This window comes from Helobdella robusta, assembly GCF_000326865.2.
Source record: "Helobdella robusta unplaced genomic scaffold HELROscaffold_24, whole genome shotgun sequence".
NCBI classification, from domain to species: Eukaryota; Metazoa; Annelida; class Clitellata; order Rhynchobdellida; family Glossiphoniidae; genus Helobdella; species Helobdella robusta.
The window spans coordinates 834,703-846,866 of record NW_008704261.1 but is presented as its reverse complement, the minus strand read 5'-3'; the positions used below and the strand labels follow the sequence as shown (position 1 = coordinate 846,866).

At 30.7% G+C, this 12,164-nt stretch overlaps 4 protein-coding genes across 4 annotated transcripts in view; 1 reads left to right on the top strand and 3 right to left on the bottom strand.

Annotated features, from left to right (window-relative positions):
• HELRODRAFT_172604 (hypothetical protein) overlaps positions 1-443 on the bottom strand; it is a gene marked incomplete at both ends in the record, with an annotated part of 2,047 nt that extends 1,604 nt beyond the window's left edge. The window contains one exon of the mRNA XM_009019269.1: positions 429-443. Within this exon, the coding sequence (XP_009017517.1) occupies positions 429-443 (15 nt within the window). The remainder of the gene's footprint in view (positions 1-428) is intronic.
• Positions 444-865: 422 nt separating this feature from the next.
• Positions 866-1,375, top strand: HELRODRAFT_172603 (hypothetical protein; the record flags this gene model as incomplete). Its single annotated transcript, XM_009019268.1, has 1 exon — positions 866-1,375. The coding sequence occupies one exon, from the start codon at positions 866-868 to the stop codon at positions 1,373-1,375; it is 510 nt and encodes a 169-aa protein (XP_009017516.1).
• A 142-nt stretch (positions 1,376-1,517) lies between these two features.
• Positions 1,518-2,387, bottom strand: HELRODRAFT_172602 (hypothetical protein; the record flags this gene model as incomplete). The annotated part of the gene is made up of 1 exon (XM_009019267.1): positions 1,518-2,387. One exon carries the CDS (start codon positions 2,385-2,387, stop codon positions 1,518-1,520), a length of 870 nt encoding a protein of 289 aa, XP_009017515.1.
• Positions 2,388-11,776: 9,389 nt separating this feature from the next.
• HELRODRAFT_172601 (hypothetical protein) overlaps positions 11,777-12,164 on the bottom strand; it is a gene marked incomplete at both ends in the record, with an annotated part of 3,562 nt that continues 3,174 nt past the window's right edge. The window contains one exon of the mRNA XM_009019266.1: positions 11,777-11,904. Within this exon, the coding sequence (XP_009017514.1) occupies positions 11,777-11,904 (128 nt within the window). The remainder of the gene's footprint in view (positions 11,905-12,164) is intronic.

Genomic DNA, 12,164 nt, shown 5'->3' with positions numbered 1-12,164 from the left:
AAATTGTTCATTTGAGACACTGAGTGAATGGCCTTGTTTTGTTTATTCATCTGTTAATGCTTTATTTTTGTTTCAAATTTGTTATAACTTATTGTTTCCAACTTAAGTTTTTCCTTTTGTATTGTATTCCGTAGAGAATCTGGGGTTTTGCTTGAATATATAATTTTATTCAAATTTGGACAGACGTTTTAATTCAAACGCGTGGTTTTATTCATTTTCAAACACGTGTTTGTAACTTCAACACGTGGTTTTATTATATGCGTGTAACAAGTGTTAACTGTTGATCGGACAAATCTAAAACTAAGAACTTTTAATTCAAAACATGAAATTTTTTATTTAGAATATCAAAATTATTAATGTGGTAATATTTATTAATGCAACAATATTTGTTTTGTGAAACTGCAAACATACTGGACATTCCTACTGACCCAAGCAGCATTCATCGTTAAACTTTCATATTTTTTTAAAACTTCCCCAAGAATCAAAACAGATTTTGGATCAATTTAACTGAGAACTCCGTGTGGGGTTACAGTCTATTTTTAATATTTTTTTGATGAGAATGGTATGGGTGAATTGGGCATCGTGGCTGATTTGGTACCATCATGTTTTTGTCTTCAGCCGCGGCTATTATAACTTTTCAAAACATGTTGTTACCAGCAGAAGATATCTACAAAAATCATTTGGGACTGGGAGCATAAACTAATCAGCGTTCTATGTACGGTGATGCAGTTACCATCGATGTGGGCTCTCAGAAGAAATGCAATAGACAACATCTTGTTGAAATAGGTTTAATGTTTAAAAATTCCAGTGATTCGCCACAGAATAAAGCCAGGTTGATAGCGGTAAAGAGCGAAATGGATTTAGAATGGCTGGGAACAATACCACCGCCTGTGTTACAAGGCTAGACGCTACGTCCATCAGATTGAGTTTGGGTTTGAGGCTTGGTTTGCCAATCGTTTCTAAATATATATGCTTAAGTAGATCGAATGTTTGTCCGCTTGGTTATCACTGTCTCTTATGTAAGCTTGACTCAGGCAGGCAAGCTCGTCACCTTGCCATGAATAATTATTTGTTTCGTTTGTTTCAGAAAGCAAATATCCCCGCCATCAAGGGCCCGGCCGGTTTTATACCTGATAATAATTTTAGACCGGATGGTTCTAGTGTCTCAGAAACTTCGTCTGACCTGGAACGTTACGTTTCTTCACACATTGACAAGAAATATATTAATTACACATCCATAGAATCAGGATCGGCTGTTTTAAAAGAGGCTGATTTTAAAAATAAAAAATATAAAAACTTGACTAATTATACAAAAATTTTTATCAATGTCTGCATTGAAGCATCCGGCCCAGTTGACAAGAACACAATTTACTGACACTGTTGGCGCCAAAATCGTTAAAATTTTGGGCATAACTGATATTAAAAAAAATATTTTAATATTTTTACAAAAATTTATTTTTTTGTATTCTTGAAAATGTTGCCAAATACCCTTTTTGTCCAAGATTCAAAAACCAAATTTAAATAGCTCGAGCAGGAAAAAAATTAACAGTTATATAGCCGAACATTGGAGAAACACTAACCCCTCTGTAAGTATATGATCCAAGAGTATATATCATACCAACTGTGCGAAAATTTTCTACAACGTTTTCATCTTTCCAGATGTTCAGTCCATGTTCATTAAGTATTTCATTACTTTTCTTTTTTTCGCTGCTTGTCATCAAACTATATCTCACTTGAGTCAACAACTTTTCTGCATGTTGTCTTCTCGATCTGTCAGCAGATATCCAACGTATAACGAAATTGAAGATATCAAATTCGCTCTCCGCATTGAAAAAATCCGATTCAAGCAGGTAGCAAACGTCATCTGGCGCCAACGTTAATAAGTCGGATTTCGATTCGATTTTACTGAAATTTTCTAAAACAAACTCACGAACTTTTTTAATAACCTCACTCAACATGTAATTAGATGACCACTTTAAAAGATCTGCATATGTTGATTCGTTTAAATGATTTGACAGCAAATCCTTGTAAATATCACTCATGCTACAAATTTGTAAATACGATGCTCCTATCAACCCTTCTTTTATGGTTTCCAATGATTTCGTCATCGTAGGTTGTAAAACGACATCCTTTTTATCACTTTGCAATGTTGACAAAAATTCACGAATTTCGTTCAGACTCTCATCAGACAATTCTCCCAATGTAAGTCCCTCGTCGTGCGCGTCTCTCATTCCACTGTTCACGAGCCCCTCGTAATATCTGCTCGTTCGAAATAATAAACCTCCATCAACTTCGTAACGTCCGCCGGTCATTGAAATTAACACTACTTTCCTTAAATCATCAAAATAGTCTGCTTTCTTTACGTCCATTTCAATTCTTTCGTCCATTTTGTTTCTATAGCTTTAATCCGTTTTCAAATCACAATATTGGATTGTTTTTAAAAACTATAAAACCTAGTATCCGCACTGTTCGATCAAAATTTTGAAGCAAATATTGAGATTGTAACACGTGGCGTTTCCTCATTTACATAGGTTTTTACAACGAGTGCGTAATATAAAAAATTGAATTATCTTTGGTGCTGTCCAAAAATAAGATATAAATTTAGGACCAAAAATGACTCGTATTTCTAGAAATAGGCAAACTAGATATATTTAGAATTACTTTTGGTCGCGGTGTTAGGAAGCTTTGAACTTTTAATCTTTACCTTGAAAGTGCCACTTATTGAGACAATTCGGCAGTTGCTGAGATATGACGGCAAATATTTTGAAGTCAATATGTATGTAGAGATGTTTTCTTGAATAAACGTTGACCATAAAAAATTATCCGTTGATGAATCTGTAGGCCAAATATAATTTTTATAGTGTGTGAAAAGATAATTAATTAATATTATGTTTACATTCAACTGATTGTCATATTTTAAATTGTTTAAGTTCAAATCTGCTGTTTTTTTAGCACAGTCATGTTGTGGCACCATTTATTTTTATTATTATTCTTTAAAAAATCAAGATCTGATAGACGCAGAAACTGTAACAACATGCAAGGCAGTAGAACAAAATTAAACAAATAAGTGAGAAAATAGATACAAAAAGTGAGGAAGAAAAATGATAAAACATGAAAGATAAAATATGTTAGAATAAAATAAATAATAATCACAAAAGAAAAGTAATTGACAATGGCATATAAAATGAAGTAACGGCAAATTAATAGGCTAGATGATGACTTAGTGAGATGATCGATAAATAAAGGATAGACCAGTGAGTGAAAATGTTTTAATGAGTATCAATTAGTTTGATGACTTATTAATAGACTAGATGATGACTAAGTGAGTTAGTGAGATGATCGATAAATTAAAGATAGATCTGTGAGTGATAAAGTTTTAATGGGAAGTAATACATTTGATGGTGAGTTAGTTGGTGAGGTGATCGATAAATAAAAACTAGTTCTGTAACGATAAAGTTTTATTAAGTGCTAATATGTTTGAGGTGCCTTGTGATGAAGGTCTTTTCCTGATATGTTGATTGGGTGGCGACTTGATAGTTATGTTTGCGCTGACGAAGCTTGTGTGTTGTTGTTTTGATTAGTGGTAGTAAATATACTTCAGATAACTTCTCTTCTGATAACGTTTTTTACTTTACAGAAATACAGTTGATGAATAATTTGACAATATGACATTGGCTGTTTTTCTTATAAAAGTCATGTTTGAAAGTTCAAAAAATAACTTTACAGCGTTGAAGATTTTACTTGTGAACTTTTATGAAAATTGTCAAAAATAAATTTAACAATGTTCTTTTTTAAGTAAAGCAGTGGGTAACTTTTTGCAAACATACGGATTTCGATACTATGTTCTGTTGGTGACTGATGATTATAAATAAATAAATATAAATATATAATGGACTTAAACGTAAGTTATATATGCCCATATCAAAATAGCATTGAAAGACAACAAAAAGCAATCAAACAATGTCAATTTTAAGATCATTGAGAAAATCTTTGTTGGCCATATATACGTCAAAATAACTCTTGAAGTTGGAAACAGTATCTGATTCAACAACGCATGTCTGTAAATTGTTCCAAATAGAAATTGCTCTGTTAGAAAACAAATACTTCCTTGTATTTGTATGGAACTTTTGAACATGTATTCTATAGCGATGCCCTCTCATTATATAATGTATGTATGTTTTTTGTTGTATTAAAGTTGTAAAATATAAATATGTATGTATATATATATATATATATATGTTGGTAATAGACCATAATTTTTACAATATTCTATAAATTCTACCAAATGTTTGGCGTTAATATGTTTGTAGTTCGTTTTTTCGATTTAGTAAACGTTTAGTTTAGTAAACTAAACGTTCACCAAAAAACTTTAGTTATATATATACAAATTTCGTTGAATATGTTTGCCCATTGTGCATTTATTAATTTCTTTGATATTGAATTGTTGCAATTCATCGTGTTGATTCAATTTCAAAGAAATTCTGTTCGTCAGAAATACTGAAGCGACAGGAACAAGAAATAAAAGTTACGATTTGAAAATAAAACATGGTTGGTAATATTTAAAATTGTGTTTTAATAAAAACAAAATTTATTTATAACGGAAAGATTTAAAAGAAATTGTGTTTCAATTGTTTAGCTAAATTTCATTTCTTAATAAACATCTAAAGTTCCTATAATTTTATTTCTGCAGATAAAAAAAATTTCAGAAAATTAAACTGAAATAAATTGCTATGTAAAAAAATAATTAACGCTTAATGAGTGATAGAATAAAAAACAAACATTAATTTATAAGTAAATATTCTTTCTCTCAAGTAAATGAAAAGCATCTCGAACTAATGTGAGAATTGTGAAAATTTTTACCATAAATGGCGTAAGATTAAAAAAAAGTAGAAAGTTAAAATATGATGCTACAAAAATTGGCAAAATGAATCAGATTGATGTTATTGTGACCTCGTTCAAACGTCCGACATGGTCATGATACCAACATATTGACAATGAAGGGGTGCTATGTTATTCTTAGGTTCATATCTCAAAATTTGGCAGTCGTCATCAGCGTGGGCATAAGGAGAATTCTGTTCCTTTGATTCATTCGTCACTAGATTAAAATTATTTGCACTTTTTTCTTGCGCCGATGATAACCTTGAATCTTTTGACGTATTCTTGCCTTTCAAGTACTTGGCCAGATTAATTATTTGAATATAGACAGTAGTTGATTGTGATGGATGGTGAATCAGAAACAGGCCTCTTCAGCTTCAACACAGATGACCACTGACCATTCTCCACATCGTACATCTCTCCGTCCTTTGTTGATTGAATTCTTTTTAAAAATTTAAAAAGTTCAAAATGTTTAGAATAAAACGTCACAATTTTAAATTTTGTCCATGAAATTAAAACATGTCAAATAGCTCAATTAATTTCTTACAAATGAATGACAACAAATTTAGAAGAAGTGATAAAGACAAAACTAAGCATCCTAACCATTGCTTTTTCTTTAAAATAATGCGCAGGTGACACTGTTTCACATCCAACGACAAAAATCTTACTTCCCGTGCATGTCATGACGTGGGAATGACGTGCCGTCAACATGGAAGCTTTCGAGAACCATTTGTTTCAAAAAGGGTCATACTGGTACACCAGATTCCGTACAACGTATCTTTCATCATATACCCTCACTAACATATATCGTACCATTGCACACACAACCTGTTAACAGGTGAGTATTTATGTATGAATGAACTCTGTGTATAGTTAACTTTTTTTCTGAGCCATGATTTTAAATTATGATTATTGAAAAGTTAACTAAATTTCGAGCAACAATTTTGGGTAAAATTTGAAATAGATACTACCAGTATATGATATAATATATATATATATATATATATATATATATACTGAAAATAAATTATTAAAATTAAAATAAATTAATCAAACCTGCAAGATGTGTTAGAGCAAGAGGTAAAAGTTCCACCATGTGCCATCGGTTTTCACTCGGTATGTATTTTTCGACTGTTGGAGTTCGGACAAAAATAATATAAATTAGAATCTCATATAAACACGTTAATAAAACTAAGAACTTTTTATATAAAAAATTAAATGGATTTCCCACCTTGCTTTCAGTTGGTCCTACAGCTAACATACCAACTGTACGGGAAATATTTGAATCTTTATTTTTATTATAGCTGATATTTAAATTCATATCGTGAAGTGTGGCGGTACATTTCTGTATCTCAATGTTTGACACCAGACTGTACCTCATTTACTGTAACACAGTAAATGAGGTACAGTAAACACCACTTCTTTTTTGGCGAACAAGGGTGGGCCGTAGTTTACCCACACCTGTTGTATAATAAGGTTGTTCATTCATTTTGGTTTTTTCTTTATTTGTAAACATATTTATATGTTTGTGTGTGTGTATGTTTGTTTTAGTGTTTGTGTGTTATTATGTTTTATCATATCATGAGAGACTGTAACACACCAACTCCTTTCAAATCTTTGTACCATTCGTCTAATCTAATTTATCATTTTAGTTTTGTTTAGCTTAGTTGAATGTTAACTTAATCATATATTTAATCAATGACAATTGAATTGTGTTGTATTGTATTGTTAGGCATCTGATGCCTCATCAAACATCTTAACATTTCAGTAGTGTACAAAAAATAATATAAAAATTTATATAGCGCCAATTTGTTGAGTTGTTTGAGATGCACCCAGAGAATGTGCAAAAAATGACAAGTATTCATTTTGTTTCGAAATGACATTTTTTCAGCTCAAGAAACAACACACCCCAGGCATCCGTAATTTAGTTATTCAAAAGGATGTTCAATACAGCTTTTCCAGGTCGTGTTTACAATGTGTTAATGGAAAGATACATAATCAAATTCAATGTATGCTTGGCATAGTTTCTTCTGCTTTCACAAATGTTAATGTGGTATTGCTCAACTTCACATCTAAACATATTTAAAAAGTAATTGATTTAATTCTTGTTACTTAATAAAATAATGTTTTAAAATAATTTTATTATACGTAGGTTATTTAAAAAATAAAAAATACTTACCATGCCAATTCTTTTATTAGATCTACCAGGATGAGTTATTATGGCCTGAGCTGCACTGAATAATTGTCATCCTGAAAAAGCATCAACTGAGCCTTGATCCTGTATATCTTCATTTACATCATCTTCATCAGAATTCATACCGTCGGAAGGTGGACTGATAAAGATATCAGCTTCCATGACAGTGTCATCATCAAATATCATGGTTATGACCTCTTGCAAAGAATAAATCCTCTCAGAATTTTTTTGGCACGACCTAAAATATATATTTTTTCATGCTAACAGCTAACTTAAATATTGTCAAGATATCCTGCTAGCATCCTTTATAAAGGACACAAGCTTCCAAGAGATTTTTAAAGAAATAATCAGAAATTAAAAAAATTTATTTGCAACATTTTATTTAGCACACATTTTTCTATAAAATTAATCTAAATTATTGAAGTTTAGGGCAAAACTTGAGTTTCAGACCTATGTTGTTTGTTTACATTCACTATCTCTAATTAGAGAGTAAAATAAGATCCTCCTACTGAAATTCGAAAAGTGGATTGAGATTAAAATAGATGCATGTATAGATAGGTAGATTTATTATTTTCAACGTTATTTAACTTAATTTTCTTTTTTCAATTTAATTATTCTTATTTAGTTATAATTTATTTATATATTATTATTATAATTTGTACGTAAAATTTAGTAAATTAAACCTTCTAAATTGTTTCAAACACTAAGCAACATATATTCAATATAAAATTAATAATAATTATAAAATAATAATAATTCAACAAATTACAAAAAGAACAAAAATTTCTTGGATAGCATATAAAAAAAAAAAAAATGAAGAAATTTATTATTACACAAAGTAAAACAAAAATTGCAAAAATTAGTAAATAAAACTGTTTAAATTGTTTAAAACACTGGGCAACATATAATCAATATAAAATTAATAATAATAATTAATAATAATTCAAATTATTTAACAAATATTGTGTTTTTGGCATATGTGCCAAATAATATTACCGAATGGTAGGTGGCCATACCGTTTGCGCCACATAAATTCTGCCAAGTAAGTGTGCCTGAGGAACCTCGATGTACCGTACATTACTTTAAATTTGGCTTTCAATCGTGCCCACATGGATTCAACATTTTGGATGTGTGCTCGTGTCACTGGGTCAACAAAATTTTGACATGGAAAAATCTTATTTGATTAATTTAAATGAAAATAGAAAGACGAGCCGCGGTGAAACCCGCCGGAAAAGCCAGTCAACTGGCAAAAAGGAACCGCAAAGAAACCGTAAAACGTACCCCAGCCAGTCGTGCATTCTTTGCCACTGAATGAATGAACGTAGCGTGACATCACAACCAGTCTGATCGTCCACGATTAACTCCTCTGGAAGCTTCAACCTGAATGAATGAACCTGAAAAAACCTAGATGAATGGAAAAATCTTATTCAATTTAAATGACTAACTCTATATAACTCTATATAACTCTATATAACTCTATATAACTCTATATAACTCTATATAACTCTATATAACTCTATATAACTCTATATAACTCTATATAACTCTATATAACTCTATATAACTCTATATAACTCTATATAACTCTATATAACTCTATATAACTCTATATAACTCTATATAACTCTATATAACTCTATATAACTCTATATAACTCTATATAACTCTATATAACTCTATATAACTCTATATAACTCTATATAACTCTATATAACTCTATATAACTCTATATAACCATACATACTACCACATTCAATCAATAAAAATACCACTAAAACCAGGAACCACCGCGTACCTATTGAATGTATGTTGTGAAACAAAACAAAAAAAAACACAAAACAAAAAACAAAAAACACACCACCAAGTAAAGTAAAAGAATAGAAGTCCCTAACCTACCTATGTAACTAAATTACCTTATGCCCTAGCCTACCTATATAATAAATTAATTTTTAATCTCACCTACCTATGTTTCATTAACTTAAGACTCATGAAGAAAAAGAAAAAAGAGTAAAACAGAACATAAAATACTACCACACAAACAAACATGATGTATGTATGTATGAGCAACCGCTAAAGAACCCACCTAAAATATAAAAATATACAACATGCAAACTCTATATAACTCTATATAATTCTATATAACTCTATATAACTCTATATAACTCTATATAACTCTATATAACTCTATATAACTCTATATAACTCTATATAATAAAATAAATAAAAAAATTATAAAAATAAAATAAATGAGATCAGAGAGACCGCTCTAAGCAAGGCAGAATGCCTGATCTGATTTTAATTTTGTCTCAGCTCCTATTTATACTCGTTTCAACCATACATTTTCATCATTCCAATCATTCACATAAGTAAAAAACTTATTTAATGTAGGTACTAGACTATTAAGCAGTCATAAACACAATGCTAACCGTACTAAATTGTCGTCATCGAACGAACGCCTTCGAAACTTTCTGATTGGCTGGTTGAATCTGCTGTATTGCTTTTTATATAAACATATAATCCTATTAATTATTTGTATACATGGATTCTAGTCACTTGTATGTGTGGGCTGCCAACATTAAGAGGTATTCCAGTGACATCTAGTAGAGTATTAAGTAGGATGGGTAGAAACATTTGAGTTACTACCACTAATAAAATACTTTTTTTTAAATTATTACATGGATACATAAGTAGTAGCATTTATTGTGTGTGTGTGTGTGTGTGTGTGTGTTTGTGTGTGTGTGTGTGTGTGTGTGTGTGTAGATGAAATTATTTTTCCTTGACCTTTCTGTCAATCACATCTGGAGTACTGGCAGAAGAGATGCTACGATGAAAGGAAGAAAGGAGCAGTTCTGAAGCAGTGAGTTTGTTTTTGCTTCTCTCTCTCTCTCTCTCTCTTTCTCTCTCTCTCTCTCTCTTTCTCTCTCTCTCTCTCTTTTTCTCTCTCTGTATATTTGTATATGTCTGTATGTGTTGGTTTGTCTGTGTCTGTTTATCTATTTGTCTATGTTGTGTCTATGTAGATGTCTACATTACGTCTGTTTGTTTGTGTTTGTTCTTGTTTGTTGTGTTTATTTTTGTATTTGTGTGTCTATATATTTGTGTGTGTGTGTGTGTTTTTATAGTTATTCATTATTATGTGTGTGTGTGTGTTATGTGTGTGTGTGTGTGTATTTGTCTACGTATGTCATTTGGCATTAGATTTTTGTACCAAAGTGAACTTGCACCGTTCTTGTATATATTGTATGTGTAATGATTGTTGCGATTAACATGTGGCAATCGTGCAACTATATTAATTTAATTATAACTATATTGTGGTAATTTTATTATGATTGTGCCATAATTTTGTGATATTTATGCGATAATTTCTTTAACGCAGGGAGTGTGACGTCATCAGCACAAAGTTGCAGGACATGCTGAAGAAGTTTGAACCATTGAGGAGGGTTAGGCGATGATGGTAATGATAATGATGATGTGAGAATGATGATGATGATGATGATGTGGGAATTATGATGATGATGATGACGATGATGTGAGAATGATGATGATGACGATGATGTGAGAATGATGATGATGACGATGATGTGAGAATGATGATGATGACGATGTGAGATTTATAATGACGATGATGTGAGAATGATGATGATAATGATGTGAGAAGGATGAGAATGATAATGTAAAAATGATGATGATGATGATGATAATGTGAGATGATGACGATGGTGATAATGATGACGACGACGATGATGACGATGATGACAATGTGAGAATGATGATAAGGACGATGATTATGATGTAACGAGGACGACGACGATGATGATGATGATGACGTGACGATGACGTAAAGAGAAGTACGTGATGATGACGACGACGATGATGAACGCCATTCACAGGCAAAGGAAAGTTTAGAGAGGAGGTGCGAGTCCAGCGAGGCTGAGGTAGAAAGGTTGAAGCTACTCATTTCATCGCTTAACGTTCGTTCTGTCTTTACATATTTTGGGATGATGATGATGATGATAATAATAATAATAATCGTAATAATAATAAAAATCATAATAATGACAATAATACGAACAGACAGACAGACAGACAAGCAAACAGACGGACAGACAATCAATTCAATCCATCCAGTTTTAATTCATATAATATATGTAAAACTGGCAGAAGATCATATACATATTATCTCGTTAAATGCTTTCAAGTGAAAGCGAATATGAAAAAAATAATAACAATAACAAATATAATATTATATAATAATAATAATAATATTTTATTTTTATATAATATTTTTCATTATTATTTTATTATTATTATTATTATTATTTATCATTGTTGCATGTTCACGTAATTAATAATGATTTATTAGTTATTAATTATTATATTCATAATAATGGTGGTGATAAATAATAATAATAATAAAAACTGGAAAAGTGACCCTGATATAGAATGTAAACTCTTTTATTATTCAGAGAAAACCAGTAAAATCAAAAATAGTCAAAATAAAATATGTCAATAAAATGTTAAAATTAAATATTGTATAACGTAAGATAATTATAAGATAAATAAATAAATAATAATAATAATAAATCAAAAATGATTTAGGTAAAGAAAAACAAAAAAAAAATTATAAAAGCGTATTCTACGTAGCTCGTCATTCAGTGAAAGAAACACGAAATGAGTACAACGAGAACAGATTAGTTCTACATTGATTCATTCCGTCAAATTTCTATCACAATAAACAGCGTATGATGAGGATATCGCAGAGTTAATAAGACTATTATAAAATTGATCAGACCAAATAATGTCGACCAGCGACAAATCGAAACAATTGAAAAAACCTAGCGGCGAAATTTCGAACGTGTTGATTATTATTTTTAAATGTTTTAAATTGTCAAGTAAATTGTTATGGAGGTTATTAGAATATTTGTCCATTTTATATTGTTTTGAATTGAAAAAATTAGACTCATGGCAGACGGTGAGCTCCAATATTTCAATTGTGTTGTCACGGAGTAGTGCGATGTCGGGACGAAGTGATTTGAAGAGACACGACAGTGGGCGGATCCCATCATAAACGACGTCTGCATACATCGCAACCTCT